The sequence below is a fragment of the Trachypithecus francoisi genome, unplaced genomic scaffold, assembly GCF_009764315.1.
Source record: "Trachypithecus francoisi isolate TF-2019V2 unplaced genomic scaffold, Tfra_2.0 Lachesis_group1, whole genome shotgun sequence".
NCBI lineage: Eukaryota > Metazoa > Chordata > Mammalia > Primates > Cercopithecidae > Trachypithecus > Trachypithecus francoisi.
Window position 1 is genome coordinate 52,852,533 of NW_022681454.1, and position 26,480 is coordinate 52,879,012.

General features: G+C 38.3%; 1 protein-coding gene across 1 annotated transcript in view; it reads right to left on the reverse strand.

The window, feature by feature from the left end:
* Window positions 1-26,480, reverse strand: part of CFAP299 (cilia and flagella associated protein 299) — a 662,518-nt gene that overhangs the window by 619,637 nt on the left and 16,401 nt on the right. Inside the window, exon 2 of the mRNA XM_033214298.1 lies at window positions 8,319-8,449. Within this exon, the coding sequence (XP_033070189.1) occupies window positions 8,319-8,449 (131 nt within the window). The remainder of the gene's footprint in view (window positions 1-8,318; window positions 8,450-26,480) is intronic.

Here is a 26,480-nt window from a genome sequence, read left to right on the forward strand (position 1 = left end):
GTGGAGTTGCTCAAAGCCTTGGGAGCCCCCCTTGCATCAGCATGCCCTGGATATAAACATGGAGTCAGGTGAGATTATTTTGGAGCTTTAGGGTTTAATGACTGCCCTGCTGGGTTTCAGACTTGCATGGGGCCTGTAGCCCCTTTCTTTTGGCCAATCTCTCCCTTTTGGAACAAGTGTATTTACCTAATGCCTATCCCCCATTGTATCCTGGAAGTGACTAACTTGTTTTTGATTTTACAGACTCATAGGCAGAAGAGACTAGCCTTGTTTCAGATGAAACTTTGGACTGGGGACTTTTGGGTTAACGGTGGAATGAGTTAAGACTTTGGGGGACTATTGGAAAGGTATGATTGCATTTTGCAATGTGAGAGGGATATGAGATTTGGGGAGCCCAGGGACAGAATAATATGGTTTGAATCTGTGTTCCCACCAAATCTCATGTCAAATTGTAATCCCCACTGCTGAAAGTGGGGCCTGGTGGGAGGTGATTGGATCATGGGGTCAGATTTCCCCCTTGGTACTCTCCTTGCAATAGTGAATTCTCATGAGATCTGGGTGTTTAAAAGTGTGTGCCACTTCCCCACTTTTCTATTTCTCCTGTTCTTTTTTTTTTTTAATTTATTTATTTATTTATTTATTTTTTTATTATACTTTAAGTTCTAGGGTACATGTGCATAACGTGCAGGTTTATTACATATGTATACTTGTGCCATGTTGGTGTGCTACACCCATCAACTCGTCAGCACCCATCGAGTCATTTGAGACGGAGTCTCGCTCTGCCGCCCAGGCTGGAGTGCAGTGGCCGGATCTCAGCTCACTGCAAGCTCCGCCTCCTGGGTTTACGCCATTCTCCTGCCTCAGCCTCCCGAGTAGCTGGGACTACAGGCGCTCGCTACCTCGCCCGGCTAGTTTTTTGTATTCTTTTAGTAGAGACGAGGTTTCACCGTGTTAGCCAGGATGGTCTCGATCTCCTGACCTCGTGATCCGCCCGTCTCGGCCTCCCAAAGTGCTAGGATTACAGGCTTGAGCCACCGCGCCCGGCCCTATTTCTCCTGTTCTGACCACGTAAAGTGCCAGCTTCCCCTTTATCTTCTGCCATGATTGTAAGTTTCCTGAGGCGTCCCTAGAAACTGAGCAGATGCTGCCATGCTTCCTGTACAGCCTGCAGAATCATGAATTAAACCTCTTTTCTTTATAAACTACACAGTCTCAGATATTTATTTATAGCAGTGTAAGAATGAACTGATACACCCATTGTATAGCAAAAAGGTACAGGAGAGTGTTCATGAACATGGGATCCTCTGGCCATATTATGCATGCACTATCCAGAAGCTGTCAGCTAAAAGTGCTAGAATGTTCACTGAAGGCACCATTGAATCTCCACCTCAGCAGCAATACTACTCAAAACTGACGTGCATGCACTAGGGTACTCACCAAGGAAAACAGCAGGTGTCTCACTGAACTACAAGCTATGGCTGCCGCTTACGCACCTTGGGCATCTTGTGCCCAGGAAGCAGCAGGCAAGTAAAGGAGACATGATCTTGTAAAGAGTAACTGATGCTGATCAGCAAAAAGAAGGACTGCAGTTACAGAATAGGGATAGGGAAGAATACATGGCAAACTCACGTGAACCACCTGGGCATCATTCATACACTCTTCCTAAATTTTAAATGAGGATGACAAATGTATCAACATGTGCCAGAGTAGAGTAGGATGACAAGGGCCTCAGACCATTTATGAATAAGGATTTTGGGTCACATCACAAAATCCTGGAAAGATGATAGCCAAAGGCAGGAGATTTAGAATGGATAGTGGAAGAGGGAGATTATGAAATGATAGGGGCTGTAGCTCACCCCATTGACTTTATTGTGAGTTTCCTCTCATGAAGAGAGGCCTCTGTGCTCTGGAGGAGCTGCTCCATGTGCACATGAAGTAGATCTGTAGATTACAATATGCATCACTCAGATATACCTTGTATAAAGGAATTTCTGCCAGCTGTGAGGAGCTTGGTGAGCAGATAGCCTCCAGCTTTTAACCCTTTCAAGATCAGCCTCAACTTTTCTTAGTGTTCCCCAGCCAATGAGTACAGTAGAGGTACTAAGGCCTGGCTATTTTATCCCATGTGGGATAACTTGTACTGTGCAGCTCTCCACTGCACTGAAAGTGTCTCTGAAAGTTTGAGGTTAGGGCTCTGATCCTGCTCATTCCTGCTTTCTCACTTTTCCTTTCACAGGTGTTGCTTTCTCAACAAACCTTGTGCACTCCTAATTTTCATTGTCTGCTTCCTGGAGATGTTAATCTGCAACAAATCACAATTGTATTGTTTTGGTTGGAAGGCAACAAACCATGAGAATAGCTATTTAAAAATATGATACTTGAAAGTAAGCAAAAAGTTAAAATTATTTCACCAAACACTTAAAATATATAAATTTTCTCATTTAATTCTCAAGTATATGATATTCAGTTTTTATCATAAAATGATGTACAAAAATAAAACAAGGTTGACAGGATAAAGCCATTCTTATATAAAACAAACTGGAATTTTATCCGACTTCATCACCATAATCATTTAGAACTCTTGAACTCTTGGGCTCAAGCAATTCTCCCATCTCAGCCTCCCAAAGTGCTCATCTCCATAAAATTAAAAGTATTTTATAAGTTAACAGACATTTTCAGATAACTATAAATTATACCAGAAAGTAGAATTTAACAGATGCTACAGTAACTAGATTGAATAGCATAAGAAAGGCTGGAGATTTATTCAGCTTTTACATTTTATTCCACATATACTTGAGAATAAAGGGCACAAGAACCTTACTCTAAATCACCAGAGAAATCCTGGTCATCAAGTACAAAAAGATCATAGGGATCCATGTATGTACAGCATCTGAGACTCCTATCAAGTGAATCCTCACAGTAATTCCCAAACACTCATCTCATAGTCTTCCAAGAAGATGGCAATAGCTAACCAGTAAAATTGTACAATCCATCAGGGCTACCACTTACTCCGATCATCCGCATTTCAGATACTGTGCTCTAGCAAAATAAGGTCATTATCTCAGAATCAGTTTTAAGAGGGGTGAATTCATTTCCCAATAAGATAAGGTAACCTAAGTGAAGAGACTGATGAGCTTACAAGCTCATTCAGCAAAGTATCCAGCCTGAGGAATGACTCAGTTATAACTACTTAACTAACTAGGCTCCAGGAACACAACAGTCAATATGTGTCACAAACATTGAAGTTCCATCTCTCCACCACATGGCAATCAGCTGAACTTCTCACTATAAATAGAAATTATCTGGCACTTATGCAAGAAAACCATGGTCAGTCCCTGGGGGAGAGAATTCCCTGTCCTGACAAATGGGTATCAGCTAAATTATTCCCATCCTTTCTTCCAACCTCTACAGCTTCTGTCATATGGCTACTATAACCAATGGCATGAATCTCAGTGGAGAATAAATCAGAAATGTTTATATAATAGTGGAGCAGAGATGATTTTGAAGCAAAGGATGAGAAGGCTAGGAGAAAGAAGAATCTACTCTATCCCCCCATCCTGCCCTACATCATCACCTTGGATACCAATCCAATAAAAGTTGAAATGGGCGCCTCTAGTTGACATAGTTTTTGCAGGAAAAAAAGGGCTTAGTGAAGGAACAGGTACAAATTAAGACAAAGAAGTAAAGAAAATAATTTGTGAATAAGGGGAGTTTACTGTAGGATTGAGGCAAAATGGATGTGTTCACTCACACCCATCTTTGCCCAATTAACTCTAATTGAGCCATTAAGAATCAATTTAGTGGTCAAACATCAAGAAGAACTTTTCTTATTCTTCACGTCCCCTCACAAATCTTAACTTTGTATTACTTCAAAATGTTGCCACAGTACTTATGATTGCATTTATCATCTTCCATTGCAATTGTCTTTTTGAACTGAAATTTAAATCATATACTATAAATTCACCCTTTTAAGGTGCACAATTCAATAGATTTTAGTATATTTACAAAATTATGCAATTATCACCAATATCTAATTACACATTTTATCACACCAAGAAGAAACCTCATGTTCATTAGTAGTCATCATCCAATCTCCCTTCCATCCCGCCCTTGGAAACCATGAATCTACTTGTCTCCATAGATTTACTGATTCTGGACATTTTATATAAATGGCATCATGCAATAAGTAGTCTTCTTTTTTCTAGCATCTTTTGCTTAGCTTAACGTGTTCAAGGTTTTTCATGTTGTTGCATGTAACACTACTTTACACCTTTTGATGACTGAATAATATTTTATTATACTTAGGTACCAAACTTTTAATCCATTCACCAGTTGATGGGTTGGACAACTTCTACCTTTTAACTACTGTGAATAATACTGCTATTGAAGTTTGTATATGAGTTTTTAAGTGGACTTAGGTTTTCAATTCCCTTGAGTATGTGTTTGGTAGAATTGCGGGGTCATATGGTAACTCTACATTGAACTTTTTGAAGACCTGCCAAACTGCTTTCCATTTTCCATTCCCACCAACAATGTAATGCCTTTCATTTCTCTAGTCTTCAAGCTTCTTGAGGGTGAGAACTAAGTCTGTGTTCTATTGTATTCCCAGAGCCTACAGGACAGAGCCTAATACACTATGGTTGTCTATATTTGTGAAAGACTAAATAGAAGCCCAAAATAATTTTTAACATTTTTGCCTTCTTCTAGAACATCCCCAATCAAAATAAACCTTCCTGATATCTTTAACTTTCATCTCTCCAGACTTTTTCCCCTATGAAGCTATTGTGAGTAACTAACATACTCCTAGATACCAGCACTTCTCGAAATAGGTGCTCTATGATTGCTAGACCAAAGAATCGTGATCTACTTGGAGTTGCTCACCTGCATATTAAAGAAGTTAATGTAAGATGATCTGGTAGTGGAACCAAGTGTTTCCAAGTTGCCAGCTGGCAGGCAGTCAGATGTTCATGCACATTTTCAAAGTGATCCCCAACAAATACAGGCACAGGACATATTTGGCTCTAGGACACCATCTGCTGGCCCTGCTGTCAACAACACTAAATTAACCTGGAAGGGAATGGACTACCACATGGGGCAAAACATAGCATATGGTACCCATCCCATTACAAAGGCGACCAGAGAAGATCTGCAGATGAAAGGGCCTTCAAATTCTAGCAGCTCTCAATAGGGATTAGTCTCCCAAAACTGGCTCATAAGTAGCCTGATGACTTCCAGCTCTGACCAGTTAAAGATACTATTGCATAGAGGAAATACCTACTTTGATCCTCAAACACAAAATGGACATGTGATGTGGATAGAACTTAGACTTTAAACATGAATAACTCTTGATATGAAATAGTTTACATCACTCATAAAATCGCATGTGAATTTACATGAATTCCTTGTAAAATCTCACAAAAATATTTCCACTTCTGCTCCTGACTGATAGACATTAACTGATTCTCACAAAAAGAAAAGACTCTCCCTGATGTTTTACATAAGACACATTATAAACATTACATTGTACACAGAAAACTAGCCTCGTTTCAATTTTCCAAGAATGGAAGTTGATAGTGAATAACTATGTTCAGTAAATTCCTGAAATTTTATATAAATTGCCTGTGATAAACAGAATGCCCCTTTCTCACATCAATGGGATTAAGGATATCCATTCTCTAATCTGAAGAACTGTGAATATGTTGCATTACATACCAAAAGGTCCTTTGCTACATGAACAGACACTTTTCAAAAGAAGACATACATGTGGCCAACAAACATATAAGAAAAAGCTCATCATCACTGATCATTAAAGAAATGCAAATCAAAACCACAATGAGATAACATCTCATGCCAGTCAGAATGGTGATTATTAAAAAGTCAAAAAAACAACAACAACAACAACAGACATTGGCAAGGCTGTGGAGAAAAAGGAACACTTTTACACTGCTGGTGGGAGTGTAAATTATTCAACCATTGTTTGCCAATTCTTCAAAGACCTAGAGACAGAAATAGCATTTGACCCAGTAATTCCAATACTGAGTATATACCCAAAGGAATATAAATCATTCTACTATAAAGATACATGCATGTATATGTTCATTGCAGCACTGTTCACAATAACAAAGACATAAATCAACCCAAATGCTCATCAGTGATAGACTGAATATACACCATGGAATACTATGCAGTCATAAAAAGAATGAGATGATGTCCTTTGCACGGACATGGATGGAGCTGGAAGTCGTTTTCCTCAGCAAACTAACACAGGAACAGAAAACCAAACACTGCATGTTCTCACCTCTAAGTGGGAGCTGAATGATGAGAACACATGGACAGGACACATGGAGGGGAATGATACACACTGGGCCTGTCAGAGTGGGGCTGGGTTGAAGCGAAAACATCAGGAAGAATAGCTAATAGATGCTGGGCTTAATACCTAGGTGATGGGATGACCTGTGCAACAAACCACCATGGCACATGTTTACCTATAACAAACCTGCACATCCTGCACACGTACCCCTGAACGTAAAAACTGAAGAAATAACAAATGAACGGCCTTTGCCGATGATATAAATATTATTGACTTTAAAACAGGGAGATTATCCTGGATCATTAGATGGACCCAGTGTAATCACATAAGTCCTTAAAAGGAGAGATATTTCTTGGACCAGAGTCAGGAAAGAAGCTTCTGAAGAGGAAGTTGGAGAAATCTTAAGGGTAAAAGTGTCTTGACCCACTGTTACTGGAGGGAGTGGGAAAGCTTAAAAAGAAACATGAGCAGCCTCTAGGAGCAAAGATTAGCCCCCAAATGACAACCAAGGAAGTGGGGAACTCAGCCCTATAATCATAAGGAATTGAATTTGGCCAACAACCTAACTGAACCTAACTGAACGTGGAGGCAGTTTCATCCTCAGAACCTCCAGACAAGAATGTCATCCAGCCAACACCAGGATTTTAACCTTGTGATATTCTATGCAGAGGGCCTGGCTGAGCCGCGCCGTATGGACAGAACAATGAATAAAGAAATGTGTGTTTTGTTTTTTTGTTTTTTGTTTTTTGTTTTTTGTTTTTGAGATGGAGTCTCGCTCTGTTGCCCAAGCTGGAGTGAAGTGGCGCGATCTGGCACACTGCAAGCTCCACCTCCCGGGTTCACGCCATTCTCCTGCCTCAGCCTCTGGAGTAGCTGGGACTACAGGTGCCCGCCACCACGCCCAGCGAATTTTTTGTATTTTTAGTAGAGACGGGGTTTCACCATGTTGGCCAGGATGGTCTCGATCTCCTGACCTCGTGATCCGCCTGCCTCGGCCTCCCAAAGTGGAATGGACCAAAGCACATTCCACTACCAAATGTTTATAATGCATACATGGAAATTTACAGGCATGAGCCACCACGCCCGGCCATAAATGTGTTATTTTAAGTCACCAAATTTGTAATAATGTGTTATGGCAGCAATAGAAAACTAATAAATTCCCAAATATCAGTATGTTAAACGTCAGTATACTATGGTTCTGAAACACAATTACCATTAGAATGGTCACTTCTAATTGAATAGTTCCAGGACCAAAGCACATTCCACTACGAAATGTTTATAATGCATACACGGAAATTTATGCTCACAATTACTGGGTAATTTTAAAGATGTTATCCAATAATAGTATACTGATTTCTAAGTAATTATTCTCCCCAGCATTTATACTTTAATGATCCACTTTTAAAAATGAAATAGATTATTGCTTTGTCAACTACTTATGTCGTTATAAAATTGCCTTACAAGTTTGATGCAGTTCACTTTAGGAATATATCTCTTTTATGATATGTTTTAACCTATATCATTAGATTTATGTTTAATATAACCACATATTATATACTAACATATAAATTAGGCATATAAACAAAAGTTAGTGATTATTAATAAAGTTGAATGAATTAATGCTTAGAAAAATATGAGAACACAAATGATACTAAAGATTTACAGACCTCAAAGTACAAAGAATTCTAAGGCAAAAGTCACTCATATTTTTAGTATATAAATGCATAAAACCAATAACATCAAGCTACTTTTTAACAAGACTTTATTGGTATGATGACCATATTTTGGTATTTATATTTCTTAAATTGGTAGCTTGAAGTTGCATGTGGCTTTATTGCAAGCATATTACAGTTGCTTCAGTTCCTCATCTGCGGAACACATGCTTAGGATATTCCAAGTTTTACCTGCTCCAGCCAGTGCTTCTAAATTAAACAATGCAAACGAAACTGAATTACTCCAGAGGTCTAGAATATAACATAAAATCTGGATTTGGAACATGGACACTTACTTTTGCTGAGCTCTTTCAGCCAGCCTTGAAATCTCTATAGCTGCTTTCCTTGCTTCAAAATCTTCCCTTTTCACTCTCTCTCCAGTCCCTCGGTAGCCTAGCTCCACCAACTGGCGGGCCAGGGTTTCATCCTAGAGAGAAAATCAGTTGTTAGATGAGTGGGCAAATGAGAAATATTACTTTTACCTACTTACTTACATCTTACATCTGCAATGTATACCAAGCAATTACTTTAAATGAAAAAATAAATTTATTCAAAAACTAGACATGATCTATTAGATACTAAAAACTAGAATTTTTCTAATACATTTATACACATCTGATTTGGTCTTCCCTTTCCCATATCTTTAAGATGAAAAAAAGAAAATGTCAACTGCTAACTTTTCTCTAAGGAATTAGAGGACAAAAGTCTGTTGTGTTTTTAATCAATTTATGAGAACAGCTGTGGGTAATTAATAGAGTACCTTTAAAACAACAAAACTAGAGACAATGGTGCTCATACACAAAAGATGTTTTAAAAACCAACGGCGAAGATGGCCGAATAGGAACAGCTCCAGTCTCCAACTCCCAGCACGAGTAACACAGAAGACCGGTGATTTCTGCATTTTCAACTGAGGTACTGGGGTCATCTCTCTAGGGAGTGCCGGACAATCGGTGCTGGTCAGCTGCTGCAGCCTGACCAGCGTGAGCTGAAGCAGGGCGAGGCATCGCCTCACCTGGAAGCGCAAGGGGGAAGGAAATCCGTTTTCCTAGCCAGGGGAACTGAGACACATAACACCTGGAAAATCGCGTAACTCCCACCCCAATACTGCGCTTTAAGGAAACAGGCACACCAGGAGAATATATCCCACACCTGGCCGGGAGGGTCCCACCCCCACGGAGCCTCCCTCACTGCTAACACAGCCGTCTGCGGCGATCTATCCGCAAGGCAGCAGCGAGGCTGGGGGAGGGGCGCCCGCCATTGCTGAGGCTTAAGTAGGTAAACAAAGCCGCTGGGAAGCTCGAACTGGGTGGAGCTCACAGCAGCTCAAGGAAACCTGCCTGTCTCTGTAGACTCCACCTCTGGGGACAGCCCACAGCTGAGGTCCAATAGGGAAGCAGCGGGGGCGGTGCAGAGGCGAACGACTCTGTCTGACAGCTTGGGGAGAGCCGTGGATCTCCCAACGCGGAGGTTGAGATCCGAGAACGGACAGACTGCCTGCTCAGGTGGGTCCCTGACCCCTGAGTAGCCTAGCTGGGAGACATCCCCCACTAGGGGCAGTCTGACACCCCACACCTCACAGGGTGGAGTCATCCCTGAGAGGAAACTTCCAAAGGAAGAATCAGACAGGTACACTCGCTGCTCAGCAATATTCTATCTTGGCAACCTCTGCTGCTGATACCCAGGCAAACAGGGTCTGGAGTGGACCTCAAGCAATCTCCAACAGACCAACAGACAGTCCTTCTGACTGTCAGACGGAAAACTATCAAACAGGAAGGACACCTATACCAAAACCCCATCAGTACGTCACCATCATCAAAGACCAGAGACAGATAAAACCACAAAGATGGGGAAAAAGCAGGGCAGAAAAGCTGGAAATTCAAAAAATAAGAGCGCATCTCCCCCTGCAAAGGAGCGCAGCCCATCGCCAGCAACGGATCAAAGCTGGTCAGAGAATGACTTTGACGAGATGAGAGAAGAAGGCTTCAGTCCATCAAACTTCTCAGAGCTAAAGGAGGAATTACGTACCCAGCGCAAAGAAACTAAAAATCTTGAAAAAAAAGTGGAAGAATTGACAGCTAGACTAATTAATGCAGAGAAGATCATAAACGAAATGACAGAGATGAAAACCATGACACGAGAAATACGTGACAAATGCACAAGCTTCAGTAACCGACTCGATCAACTGGAAGAAAGAGTATCAGCGATTGAGGATCAAATGAATGAAATGAAGCGAGAAGAGAAACCAAAAGAAAAAAGAAGAAAAAGAAATGAACAAAGCCTGCAAGAAGTATGGGATTATGTAAAAAGACCAAATCTACGTCTGATTGGGGTGCCTGAAAGTGAGGGGGAAAATGGAACCAAGTTGGAAAACACTCTTCAGGATATCATCCAGGAGAACTTCCCCAACCTAGTAGGGCAGGCCAACATTCAAATTCAGGAAATACAGAGAACGCCACAAAGATACTCCTCCAGAAGAGCAACTCCAAGACACATAATTGCCAGATTCACCAAAGTTGAAATGAAGGAAAAAATCTTAAGGGCAGCCAGAGAGAAAGGTCGGGTTACCCACAAAGGGAAGCCCATCAGACTAACAGCAGATCTCTCGGCAGAAACTCTACAAGCCAGAAGAGAGTGGGGGCCAATATTCAACGTTCTTAAAGAAAAGAATTTTCAACCCAGAATTTCATATCCAGCCAAACTAAGTTTCATCAGTGAAGGAGAAATAAAATCCTTTACAGATAAGCAAATGCTTAGAGATTTTGTCACCACCAGGCCTGCCTTACAAGAGACCCTGAAGGAAGCCCTAAACATGGAAAGGAACAACCGGTACCAGCCATTGCAAAAACATGCCAAAATGTAAAGACCATCGAGGCTAGGAAGAAACTGCATCAACTAATGAGCAAAATAACCAGTTAATATCATAATGACAGGATCAAGTTCACACATAACAATATTAACCTTAAATGTAAATGGACTAAATGCTCCAATTAAAAGACACAGACTGGCAAACTGGATAAAGAGTCAAGACCCATCAGTCTGCTGTATTCAGGAGACCCATCTCACATGCAGAGACATACATAGGCTCAAAATAAAGGGATGGAGGAAGATCTACCAAGCAAATGGAGAACAAAAAAAAGCAGGGGTTGCAATCCTAGTCTCTGATAAAACAGACTTTAAACCATCAAAGATCAAAAGAGACAAAGAAGGCCATTACATAATGGTAAAGGGATCAATTCAACAGGAAGAGCTAACTCTCCTAAATATATATGCACCCAATACAGGAGCACCCAGATTCATAAAGCAAGTCCTTAGAGACCTACAAAGAGACTTAGACTCCCATACAATAATAATGGGAGATTTCAACACTCCACTGTCAACATTAGACAGATCAACGAGACAGAAAGTTAACAAGGATATCCAGGAATTGAACTCATCTCTGCACCAAGCGGACCTAATAGACATCTATAGAACTCTCCACCCCAAATCAACAGAATATACATTCTTCTCAGCACCACATCGCACTTATTCCAAAATTGACCACATAATTGGAAGTAAAGCACTCCTCAGCAAATGTACAAGAACAGAATTATAACAAACTGTCTCTCAGACCACAGTGCAATCAAACTAGAACTCAGGACTAAGAAACTCAATCAAAACCGCTCAACTACATGGAAACTGAACAACCTGCTCCTGAATGACTACTGGGTACATAACGAAATGAAAGCAGAAATAAAGATGTTCTTTGAAACCAATGAGAACAAAGATACAACATACCAGAATCTCTGGGACACATTTAAAGCAGTGTGTAGAGGGAAATTTATAGCACTAAATGCCCACAAGAGAAAGCAGGAAAGATCTAAAATTGACACTTAACATCACAATTAAAAGAACTAGAGAGGCAAGAGCAAACACATTCAAAAGCTAGCAGAAGGCAAGAAATAACTAAGATCAGAGCAGAACTGAAGGAGATAGAGACACAAAAAACCTCCAAAAAATCAATGAATCCAGGAGTTGGTTTTTTGAAAAGATCAACAAAATTGACAGACCGCTAGCAAGACTAATAAAGAAGAAAAGAGAGAGGAATCAAATAGACGCAATAAAAAATGATAAAGGGGATATCACCACTGACCCCACAGAAATACAAACAACCATCAGAGAATACTATAAATGCCTCTACGCAAATCAACTAGAAAATCTAGAAGAAATGGATAATTTCCTGGACACTTACACTCTCCCAAGACTAAACCAGGAAGAAGTTGAATCCCTGAATAGACCAATAACAGGCTCTGAAATTGAGGCAACAATTAATAGCCTACCCACGAAAAAAAGTCCAGGACCAGATGGATTCACAGCTGAATTCTACCAGAGGTACAAGGAGGAGCTGGTACCATTCCTTCTGAAACTATTCCAATCAATAGAAAAAGAGGGAATCCTCCCTAACTCATTTTATGAGGCCAACATCATCCTGATACCAAAGCCTGGCAGAGACACAACAAAAAAGAGAATTTTAGACCAATATCCCTGATGAACATCGATGCAAAAATTCTCAATAAAATACTGGCAAACCGGATTCAGCAGCACATCAAAAAGCTTATCCACCATGATCAAGTGGGCTTCATCCCTGGGATGCAAGGCTGGTTCAACATTCGCAAATCAATAAACGTAATCCAGCATATAAACAGAACCAAAGACAAGAACCACATGATTATCTCAATAGATGCAGAAAAGGCTTTTGACAAAATTCAACAGCCCTTATGCTAAAAACGCTCAATAAATTCGGTATTGATGGAACGTACCTCAAAATAATAAGAGCTATTTATGACAAACCCACAGCTAATATCATACTGAATGGGCAAAAACTGGAAAAATTCCCTTTGAAAACTGGCACAAGACAGGGATGCCCTCTCTCACCACTCCTATTCAACATAGTGTTGGAAGTTCTGGCTAGGGCAATCAGGCAAGAGAAAGAAATCAAGGGTATCCAGTTAGGAAAAGAAGAAGTCAAATTGTCCCTGTTTGCAGATGACATGATTGTATATTTAGAAAAACCCATCGTCTCAGCCCAAAATCTCCTTAAGCTGATAAGCAACTTCAGCAAAGTCTCAGGATACAAAATTAATGTGCAAAAATCACAAGCATTCTTATACACCAGTAACAGACAAGCAGAGAGCCAAATCAGGAATGAACTTCCATTCACAATTGCTTCAAAGAGAATAAAATACCTAGGAATCCAGCTTACAAGGGATGTAAAGGACCTCTTCAAGGAGAACTACAAACCACTGCTCAGTGAAATCAAAGAGGACACAAACAAATGGAAGAACATACCATGCTCATGGATAGGAAGAATCAATATCGTGAAAATGGCCATACTGCCCAAGGTTATTTATAGATTCAATGCCATCCCCATCAAGCTACCAATGAGTTTCTTCACAGAATTGGAAAAAACTGCTTTAAAGTTCATATGGAACCAAAAAAGAGCCCGCATTGCCAAGACAATCCTAGGTCAAAAGGACAAAGCTGGAGGCGTCACGCTACCTGACTTCAAACTATACTACAAGGCTACAGTAACCAAAACAGCATGGTACTGGTACCACAACAGAGAAATAGACCAGTGGAACAGAACAGAGTCCTCAGAAATAATACCACACATCTACAGCCATCTGATCTTTGACAAACCTGACAAAAACAAGAAATGGGGAAAGGATTCCCTATTAATAAATGGTGCTGGGAAAATTGGCTAGCCACAAGTAGAAAGCTGAAACTGGATCCTTTCCTTACCCCTTATACGAAAATTAATTCAAGATGGATTAGAGACTTAAATGTTAGACCTAATACCATAAAAACCTAGAAGAAAATCTAGGTAGTACCATTCAGGACATAGGCATGGGCAAGGACTTCATGTCTAAAACACCAAAAGCAACGGCAGCAAAAGCCAAAATTGACAAATGGGATCTCATTAAACTAAAGAGCTTTTGCACAGCAAAAGAAACTACCATCAGAGTGAACAGGCAACCTACAGAATGGGAGAAAATTTTTGCAACCTACTCATCTGACAAAGGGCTAATATCCAGAATCTACAAAGAACTCAAACAAATATACAAGAAAAAAACAAACAACCCCATCAAAAAGTGGGGAAAGGATATGAACAGACATTTCTCAAAAGAAGACATCCATACAGCCAACAGACACATGAAAAAATGCTCATCATCACTCGCCATCAGAGAAATGCAAATCAAAACCACAATGAGATACCATCTCACACCAGTTAGAATGGCAATCATTAAGAAGTCAGGAAACAATAGATGTTGGAGAGGATGTGGAGAAATAGGAACACTTTTACACTGTTGGTGGGATTGTAAACTAGTTCAACCATTATGGAAAACAGTATGGCGATTCCTCAAGGATCTAGAACTAGATGTACCATATGACCCAGCCATCCCACTACTGGGTATATACCCAAAGGATTATAAATTACTCTACTACAAAGACACATGCACACGTATGTTTATTGCGGCACTATTCACAATAGCAAAGACTTGGAATCAACCCAAATGTCCATCTGTGACAGACTGGATTAAGAAAATGTGGCACATATACACCATGGAATACTATGCAGCCATCAAAAAGGATGAGTTTGCGTCCTTTGTAGGGACATGGATGCAGCTGGAAACCATCATTCTTAGCAAACTATCACAAGAAGAGAAAACCAACACCGCATGTTCTCACTCATAGGTGGGAACTGAACAATGAGATCACTTGGACTCGGGAAGGGGAACATCACACACTGGGGCCTATCAGGGGGAGGGGGGAGGAAGGAGGGATTGCATTGGGGAGTTATACATGATATAAACGTTATGCACATGTACCCTAGAACTTAAAGTATAATAAAAAATAAAAAAAAATAAAAATAAAAATAAAAAAAAAAACCAACGGCAAAAAAAAGAACCAGGCTGCTTTGAGAGTTCAATGTTTCAGACCCTTACTTCCTTGAAGTCAATTAACTGATGGCACAGAATATTATAACTTCAAATACAAAATAAAGAGGAGCAGATGAATTTCTTACTTAACTATGAAGATTGTTTCCATATTATGTTGGTACCAATAAAAACACAGAAAAGTAGAAACCCAAGGTCACCACAGAAAAACTTCAAATAGAACAAACAACTTCCCAGTATTTTAGGCCTTACACTTTTCTTAATTTAAGAATTATCGCATACATCTTTGTTATACTTAAAAAAATTGCTTCCCTATGACTTGAAAAGGTACCATTTTTCATAAAGTTATTAGCATAAAGATTAAAGTATTAAACAACAGTATTTATATATTAATAAGGGCCATTATTATTTTAATTAAATATAAAATATCTAAAACATAGTGAAAACAGAACCTATTTTATTGTTATGAACACTTAATTACTATATCACTGTTAATGCAAGAACTGTGTAACAGTTAAAGGAGAAAACTTAAGATGTCTAGTTAACAGTCTATTCAAACCATAGTGGTTAAAAGTTATAAGTATTCAGACAAAATAAAAAATTGTATACTGTAAGCCTAGAAACCTGCCACTTTTCTTTTATAATCATTAAAAGCAAATACTAAACTCCACGTAACAAAGTGTATACATTTGCCAAATGATTACAATGCAAAGCAACAGGTCTTGGAAGGCCCCAGGCTATTATTCTTGTTTCTGAGACATTCCCTTGCTTAATAGATTTCTCTACCCCTGTAGCCTTTAGTGTGAACCACAAAACTGAGCAAATATCTCCACCTAGTGGAATTAATCTTTAATAGACATACCAATGCAGATTTGGGGATTAATTTACAAAAGTGAGATCATTTGAGTAAGAATTTTCTTAAATACATTACTAAAAGTGAATTTGTAGAAAGGACTTTCAGCTCAGTGAGGTTGTGGGACTCTCCTGCAGGAATATAAATTCCTTGCGGTCAAACATAGAATTTTGTATAATAAAGATTACTTACAATTTGCTATATTTATTTTGTATACTGAGTAAATTTTGTATCCCTGTGTGCTTTACCTGGGTTACACAAAATCATTTGAATAACACAAAATCGTTTGAATAATTCTGGACTCACCAATGCTAAACTATATTGCAAGGATATTGCAAAAAATGGCATGATCTATTGAGAAAATAAGCTGAAAGTCGATACTGATTGCCTCACTTACCATTATCATACTCTAAACTGGTGGAGTCATGAGTCATCTGTCCATTAGGACAATGTATTTCTTGCATGTCTCAAAATATCCTAGTTAAGAGCAAAGCTACTAGCCCAAAGGAAGTACAATGCCCAAGGTTATGTGAGGAATCTGAGCATTGCTTGGGGGATTTGGCTTAAAATGGAATCTTGACTTGCATATTCGAACATAACTTCTTCCCAACCCCCAAAATAATGTCTTTAAGGGACACAAAGAAGACAAAGTCTCAGTGACAAACTCTAAGGCTTGGCAGGTCTCATATTGCCAGCATCCAGAAGAATTTTCCACCAAATATAAAGTAGATAGACTTGAATTGGAAAATAAAATCTATAGGTCCACTGGAAAGTTTGTGTTTTAAAAATTGCACATAATTTTTACATTGTCTGCCCTAGGATTCATAAATGTGAAATCTATAACAATCAGAAGGTTAGTGGCTGGCCACTTACCTATCAACTAAATGAGTGCTACTAAATTCATTTTATCTATTTATATTTACAATAGTAATACATTATTGTTGTGGAAAACCTAGAGATACAGGACAAACATATCATCCACATCATATATCACTATGATCTTATCACTCAGAGATAATCACTGACATCTTGGGGTATAGCCTGTCAATCCTTGCTCCTGACATGTGTGTGGGTGTGTTGGATTTCTTTAAACAAAAATAGTATCATGACTCCTGCTTGCAGGGCAGAGAGAAGGCACCTAGATGTGTACCCACCAGCATACCTTCCTCAAACCAGCACCACGTCCAGCACAATCTCCAGTAGGGGCTCACTCCCCCTCCAGCTGCATTGCCTCTGTCACTGTGCTGAGTGCCTGCAGGGAGGCAGGCACCTCAGCACCTGCTACCACTCTGCTGTGGTTGCCACACCTCGTCCTCCTCCCCCAGTTCAGTGGATTCCAAACCTCAAAGAGCAAGAGAATAAAGTCAGGGCCCAATACAAGTCCTCCATACTTAGAACACACAGTCCAGGAGTTGGCAGTTAAGCACTGGCCCCTTAAAATCTCCCAGAAATAAAGCCAGTCAGCTGAATCATTTTAAACCTCAATCAAACTCTCAAAGTCATCAAATAGGATAAAAAAAAAAAAAACCCATCCCAACGTCAGAAACCTCAAAAATTGAAAGTACATAAGCCCACAAGGGTGAGAAAGAATCAGCAGAAGAATGATGAAAACTCAAAAAGTCAGGGTGCCTTCTTTCCTCTAAATGACCACATCACTTCTCCAGCAAGGGTTCTGAACAGGACTGAGATGGCTGAAATGACAGAAATAGAATTCAGATTATGAATAGGAACAAAGATCATAGGGTTACAGGAGTACATTGAAACCCAATGCACTGAAGCTAGAAATCATGATAAAACAATGCAGGTGCTGACAGGCAAAGTAGACAGTAGAGCAAAGAAGGTAACTAACCTGATAGAGTTGACAAACACAATATGAGAATTTCATTATGTAATCACAAGTATTAGTAGCAGAATAGACCAAGTGGAGGGAAGAATCGCGGAGCTTGAAGACTAGCTTTCTAAAATAAGACAGTCAGAAAAGAATAGAGAAAATAGAATGAGAAGGAATTAACAAAACCTCTGAGAAATATGGGAATAGGTAAAGAGATGGAATCTATGACTCACTGGTGTCCCTGAAAGAGATGGGGAGAATGGAAGCAACTTGGAAAATGTATTTCAGGATATCATCAAAAGAACTTCTCCAATCTAGCTAGAGGGGGCAATTTACAATTTCAGAAAATGCAGAGAACCCCAGTAAGTTACTTCACAAGAAGATCATCTCCAAGATACATAATCATCAGATTCTCCAAGATTAAAATGAAAGAAAAACTGTTAAGGGCAGCTAGAGAGAAGCGTCAGATCAAATCTATCAGACTAACAGCAGACCTTTCAGCAGAAACTCTACAAGCCAGAAAAGACTGGGGGCCAATACTCAAAATTCTTCAAGGAAAGAAAATCCAAACCAGAATTTCATATTTGGCCAACCAAACCAAGCTTCATAAACAAAGGAGAAATAAGATCCTTTTCAGACAAGCAGATGCTGAAGGAATTTGTTACAACCAGACCTGACTTACAAGAGCTCCTAAAGGAAGCACTAAATATGGAAAGACCATTACCAGCCACTACAAAAACACACTGAAGTACATAGACTAATGACACTAAGAAGCAAACACATAAACAAGTCTGCAAAATAATTAGCTAAAACTATGCTGACAGGATCAAATCCACACATATCAATGCTAACTTTGAATGTAAATGGGCTAAAAGCCCCAATTAAAAGACACAGAGTAGCAAGCAGGATAAAGAACCAAAACCCGTTGCTGTCTTCAAGAGACCAGTCTCACAAGCAATTACACACATAGGCTCAAAATAAAGGAATGGAGACAAATCTACCAAGAAATGGAAAATAGAAAAAAGCAGGGGTTGCAATCCTAGTTTCTGACAAAACAGACTTTAAACCAACAAAGATAAAAAAAGACAAGGAAGGGCATTACATAATGGGAAAGGGTTCAATTCAACAAGACTTAACTATCCAAAATATATGTGCACCCAAGACAGGCGCACCCAGATTCACAAAGCAAGTTCTCAGAGACCTTCGAAGAGACTTAGACTCCCATACAATAATAGTGGGAGACTTTAACACCCCACTGACAATATTAGACAGATCATCAAAACAGAAAATTATCAAAGATACTCAGGACCTAAACTAAGCATTGAATCAAATGGAACGGATAAATATCTACTCTCTACCCCAAAATAACAGAATGTATGTTCTCCTCATTGCCACCTGTCACATATTCTGAAATCGACAACATAATCAGAAGTAAAACACTCCTCAGCAAATGCAAAATAATTGAAATCATAATAAACAATATCTTGGACCAAAGCACAATCAAACTATGAAATTTAAGAAATCAAAACTTAAAAATTCAATCAAAACCATAAATTACAGGAAAACTGAATAACTGGCTCCTGAATGACTTTTCAGTAAATAATGAAATTAAGGCAGACATCAAGAAGCTCTTTAAAACTAAAGAGAACAAAGGTACAATATGCTAGAATCTCTGGGACACAACTAAGGCAGTGTCAAGAGGGAAATTTATAGCACAAAATGCCCACATCAAAAAGTTGGAAAAATCTAAAGTTAACAATCTAACATTACAATTAAAAGAACAAGAGGATCAAGAGAAAACAAATCCCAAAGCAAGCTAACAGAAGATGAGAAATAACTAAAATTAGAGCTGAACTGAAGGAGACTGAGACACACACAAAAATATTCAAAAGATCAACAAATACAGAAGCTGGGTTTCTTGAAAAAAATAATAAAATAGGCCACTAGCTAGACTAATGAAGAAGAAAAGAGAGAAGGTTCAAATAAACACAATCAGAAACAACAGGGGGATATAACCACTAACCCCAGAGAAATATAAACAACCATCAGATAATACTATGAACACCTCTATGCACATAAACTAGAAAATCTAGACAAAATGGATTAATTATTGGACAAATAAACCTTCCCCAGACTGAACCAGAAAGAACTTGAATCCCTGAACAGACCAATAATGAGTTTTGAAATTGAGTCAGTAATAGCCTACCAACTAAAAAAGTCCAGGATCAGATTAATTCACAGCTGAATTCTGCCAGATGTACAAAGAAGAGCTCATACCATTCATGCTGAAACTATTCCAAAAAATTGAAGAGGAGGAAGTTCTCCCTAACTCATCCTACAAGGCAAGCATCATCCTGATAACAAAACCAGGTAGAGATACCACAATAAAAGAAAACTTCAGGCAAATATCCCTGATGCATATTGATGCAAAAATCCTCAATAAAATATTGACAAACCGAATCTAGCAGCACATCAAAAGTTTATCCACCACAATCAAGTTGGCTTCATCCTTGGGATGCAAGGTTTGTTCAACATATGTAAATCAATAAACATAACTCATCACATAAACAGAACTAAAGATAAAAAACCACACGATTATTTCAATAGATGCAGAAAAGACCTTTGATAAAATTCAACATCCCTTCATGTTAAAAATTCTCAATAAACCAGGTATTGAAGGAACATACCTTAAAACAATAAGAGCCATTTATGACGAACCCACAGCCAATATCATACTGGGCAAAAACGGGAAGCATTCCCCTTGAAAACTGGCACAAGACAAGGATGTCCTCTCTGATCACTCCTATTTAACATAGCATTGGAAGTTCTGGCCAGGGCAACCAAGCAAGAGAAAGAAATAAAGAGTATTGAAATTGGAAGAGAGGAAGTCAAACTGTCTTTGTCTGCAGATTATATGATCTTATATCTAGAAAATCCAATCAACTCAGCCCAAAAGCTTCTTAAGCTGATAAGCAACTCCATCAAAGTCTCCGGATATGGAATCAACGTGCAGAAATCACAAGCATTCTTAAACACCAACAATAGACAAGAAGAGAGAAAAATTATGAATGTACTCCCGTTCACTATTGCCACAAAAAGAATAAAACACCTAGGAATACAGCTACCAAGGGAGATGAAGGACCTCTTCAAGGAGAACTACAAACCACTACTCAAGGAAATTAGAGAGGACGCAAGCAGACAGAAAAATATTCCTTGCTCATGGATAGGAAGAATCAATGTGAAAATGGCCATACTGCCCAAAGCAATTTATCAATTCAATGCTATTCTCATTAAATTATCACTGAAATTTTTCACCGAATTAAAGAAACTATTTTAAAATACATATGGAACAAAAAAAAAAAAAAAAAAAAAGAAGGGCTCATATAGTCGGGATAATTCTAAGCAAAAAGAACAAAGCTGGAGGTATAACGGTACCTGACTACAAACTACAAGGCTACAGTAACCCAAACAGCATGGTACTGATACAAAAACAGGTACATAGACCAATGGAACAGAATAGAGAACTCAGAAATAAAGCCACATGTCTACAACCATCTAATCTTTGACAAACCTGACAAAAACAAGCAATGGGGTAAAGATTCCCTATTTAACAAATGGCGCTGGGAGAACAGGCTAGCCATATGCAGAAAATTGAAACTGGACCCGTTGCTTACACCATATACAAAAATTAACTCAAGATGGATTAAAAACTTAAATGTAAAACCCAAAACTATAACAACCCTAGAAGAAAATCTAGGCAATACCATTCAGGATATAAGTATAAGCAAAGGTTTTATGATGAAATCACAAAAGCAATTGCAACAAAAGCAAAAATTGACAAATGGGATTTAATTAAACAAAAGAGCTTCTGCACAGCAAAAGAAACTATCATCAGAGCAAACAGACAACCTATAGAACGGGAGAAAAAACTATCGTCAGAGTGCTGACAGCCTAACCAGACTAGGATAAAATTTTTGCAAATTATGCATCCAACAGAGGTATAATAACCAGCACCTAAAAGGAATGTAAACTTACAAGAAAAAAAAAGAAAGACAATCAACTCCATTAAAAAGCAAAGGACATTGGGAGGCTGAGGCAGACAGATCACAAGGTCTGGAGTTCGAGATCAGCCTGTCCAACATGGTGAAACCCCGTCTCTACTAAAAATACAAAACATTAGCCAGGTGTGGTGGTGTGCGCCTGTAATCCCAGCTACTCAGGAGGCTGAGGCAGGAAAATCACTTGAACCAGGGAGGCAAAGGTTGCAGTGAGTGAGTTGGCACCACTGCACTCCAGCCTGGGCCACAGAGCAAGACTCTGTCTCAAAAAAAAAAGAAAGCAAAGGACATGAACACTTTTTAAAAGATGACATACATATGGCCAACAATCAGATTTTAAAAAGCTCAACATCATTGATTATTAGACAAATGCAAATCAAAACCAAAATGAGATACCATCTCATGCCGGTCAGAATGGCTATTACTAAAAAGTCAAAAAATAACAGACACTGGCAAGCTTGTGGAGAAAAAGGAACGCTTACACATTGTTGGTGGGAGTGTAAATTAGTTCAACCATTGTAGAAGATAGTGCAGCAATTCCTCAAAGACCTAAAAACAGAAATACCATTTGTCCCAGAAATATCACAGGTGGGCATATACCTGAAGGGATATAAATCATTCTATTATAAAGATACATGCACACATATGTTCATTGCAGCACTATTTACAATAGTGAATCAATCTAAATGCCCATCAATTACTTACTAAAGAAAATGTGGTACATATATACCATAGAACACTATGCAGCTATAAAATGAATAAGATCATGTCCTTTTCAGGGAAATGGATGGAGCTGGAGGCCATTATTCTTTTTTTTTTTTTTCTTATTTTTTATTTTTTTTTATTTTTTATTTTTTTTGGTTGAGACAGAGTCTCGCTGTTTTGCCCAGGCTGGAGTGCAGTGGCCGGATCTCAGCTCACTGCGAGTTCCGCCTCCCGGGTTTACGCCATTCTCCTGCCTCAGCCTCCCAAGTAGCTGGGACTACAGGCGCCCGCCACCTCGCCCGGCTAGTTTTTTGTATTTTTTTTAGTAGAGACGGGGTTTCACTGTGTTAGCCAGGATGGTCTCGATCTCCTGACCTCGTGATCTGCCCGTCTCGGCCTCCCAAAGTGCTGGGATTACAGGCTTGAGCCACCGCGCCCGGCCGAGGCCATTATTCTTAACAAACTAACACAGGAACAGAAAATCAAATACCACATGTTATCACTTACAAGTAGGAGCTAAACAGTGAGAACACATGGACATATAGAGGGAAGCAACACATACTGGCACCTATCAGAGGGAGGAGGATGACAGAAGGAAGATCAGGAAAAACTACTATGGGTACTAGGCTTAATACCTGGGTGAAAAAATAGTCTGTACAACAGATCCCCATGACACTTTTAGCTATATAGCAAACCCGTACATGTAACGATGAACTTGAAATAAATGTGAAAGAAAGAGAAAAGTCTTATATGTGCTTCAAAAATTAAAATATGTTGTAATTAATAAAGTTCAAATAAAGGTCATTGAAAAGTTTGCAGATTTAATCATTTAAACATTTACCCAAAAAAGTGGATCATGCTGTGTAAAATCTTTCATGACCTACTTCTCCAACAGTTAACAATACACCTTAAACACCTTTCCATTAAATATATATACAATAAAACTTGAGTGATTACATATCCCATACAATTTGTAAGGACAGGTATTGTACACATTAATAATTTACTATTGTGTCTTCAGTTCACTGCCTTCCTCTGACAATGAAAATGATATGAAATCCTAATTTGATTTGCATTGCTTTGATTACTAGTGAGATTCACCATCTGTTTACACATTTATCAGTCATGTGCATTTCTTCCTTTTGAATTGTTTTGAATTATTAAATGAAGCTTTGTTCATTTATTACTAATTAGTAACAACTTTGTGTGTGTAATAAATATATTAAGTAAGTGCCTGCAAAATATCCACAAACAGTGTTCCTCGGTCATTGTTTTCCTGAAACTCTTAATAGTTTTTACACCAAAATGTTCAAAGCATTTAGGATATATTTTGGTGCCTGGTGTTGAAAGAGAAATACCTTTACTTTTTCAAAAAGTTTTTTTATTCCAAAAGACACAGCTGAAACATTAACTGTTAAATATTGCTTCTTTTCTCCACTGATTTGAAATTTAACATTTTGGTGTACTCAATTCTTAAATATATTAGAAGTGACTTCTCTATGTCTATTCTGTACTATTAATTAGTTTCTCTGCCCTCTCAACCGTATCACAGATAGTGTGGACACTGCCCTCTCAACCTGCCCAGGGAGAAAACCCTACCACAACTTGTTTGACCCCAACAGATTTCAAGTTTCACTTGTGTCAAGCTAACTGCTTCCAGGAACAGCAACTTTATTCAAGGAAGGTCAGAGTTGGGAGTGTCAGAAAGCATGACATAGTCGAATGCCATCTTCTACTAATTTTGGCAATCTGGATAATTTATAATACCAGATTTCTTGATGTTAAAGCAATATGACATTTTTGGAATAAGCTTATTGCAGGAGGCGTCTCCCAAAAACAGACTTTGGGATGTGGATTTGTGTGCAGAAAATTTACCGGAGAGCACTCTCAGAATTTGCACTTCCAGTGGGGTGAAGAAAGAAGGACTGGGCAGTCAGCAGCTCTGGAGGTGGAATGGTCTCTTAGAGTTGATCCAAATTGATTAAAGTGGCCACATCTTTACAATCTACAATAAGCAGTAATTTAAAGAGAACTACCCCAAGAAGGGAGTATGACTTTGGAAGACGTGAGTGTTTAGGGTGACTACAATCAGCATAGTAAGGGGTTTGTCAATGTTGTTGATATTTTTAAAAAGCAACTTTTGATAGCATTGATCTCTACTATTTTTCAATTTTCTACTTCACTGATTTCTGCTCTCTGGTATTCCTTCTGTCTACTTGCTTGGACTCAATTTGTATTGTTTTAAAGCTTCTGAAGTTGAAGCTACTATTATTAATTTCTAGACCTTTCTCCTTTTCCCATATAAACTTTTAAATCTGTAAAGTTCCCTCTATAGATTCCTTTACGTATATCTAACAAACATGTATACATTTTGTTTTCTTTTCTATTCAAATCAAAAAATTTTTTTTCTAATTTTTCTTTTAATTTCTTTTTTGACGTTGAGTTACTAAGAACTACGTTGTTTATTATCCAAATATTTCGGAATTTGAGGAGTGTATTTCTGTAGCTGATTTCTAGTTTTAATTCTGTTACTATCACAGAACATACTTTTGTATGATTTCAATATTTTAAATGTATTCAGTCTTGTTTTATGACCCTGCATATGGTCCCTCTTCATAAATGTCCCATGAGCATTTGAAAAGAATAGGTATTCTATTGTCGTGTGAACTCTAAGAGACCATTCCACCTCCAGAGCTGCTGACTGCCCAGTCCTGCTTTCTTCACCCCACTGGACGTGCAAATTCTGAGAGTGCTCTCCAGTAAATTTTCTGCACACAAATCCACATCCCAAAGTCTATTTTTGGGAGACGCCCCCTGCACTAAGCTTATTCTATTTATTTATTTTTTTGAGACAAAGTCTCACACTGTTGCCCAACCTGGAGTGTAGGGGCACAATCTTGGTTCACTGCAACCTCTGCCTTTCAGGTTCAAGTGATTCTCCTGCCTCAGCCTCCCAAGTAGCTGGGATTAACAGGCGTGCGCCACCATCCCCGCCTAATTTCTGTATTTTTAGTAGAGACAGGGTTTCACCATGTTGGCCAGGTTGTTCTTGAACTCCCGACCTCAAATGATTCACTAGCTTCAGCCTCCCAAAGTGCTGGGATTACAGGCGTGAGTCACTGCGCCCGACCTTTGACTGCTCTTTAAATCTTTTACATACTTAACATTTATTCTAACTTCTGGTTCTATCAGTTACTGAAAAATGATGTTTATGTCTCTAGTTACAATTGTGAATTTGTCTATTCTTTCAATTCTTACCAGTTTTGCATAATGCATTTTGAGGATCTGGTATGAGGCATGTAGGCTAAATGTTTATTAAAATGTATTGATTGACTCATTTATATATATTAAAAAGTCCTCCTTTTTCCCTGAAATGCTTCTTGTTCTGAGGTCTACTTCGCCTGATATTAATATAGACATTATAACTCTCCTTTTCTTTATGCTTGTACGATACATATTTTCCATCCTTTTAATCTATTAAAATTATCTATTAATAATATGAAAGTAACATTATATTAACATTATAAATCATAATTTATGATTAATAAATCATTAATTATAAAACAATTTAATATAAATGTATTATCATTAATAGATTGTTAGTTTAACATTAATATGTTAATATACATATAACATTATTAATATTAATCTTAAGAATTTACATTATTAATCTATTAATGTTAATACATTTACTTTAAGTTGTTTTATTTATATTTAACGTGGGATGGCATATATGGCTCTTGAACTTTTATCTATTCTGACCATCTCTGCCTTTAAATTGAAGTGTTCAGATCATTTACATTTAATGTGATTTTCAGCATGGCTGGGTTTTAATATATTACCTTGTTATTTCTTTTTTATTAGTCCCATTTGCTTTGATATTTATTTTTTATTTCTATTTTTTGTTTCTTTTTTATTTCCATTTTGTCTCAGCTATTACGTTTTTAGTTACATGTCTACTTTACTTTTCAGCAGATGCTCTGATTTACAAGAATTATTAGCTTATTAATTCTACTTTAAAATAATATTATACTATTTCAAGTATAAGAACCCATTGCAACATTATCCTCTCCTAT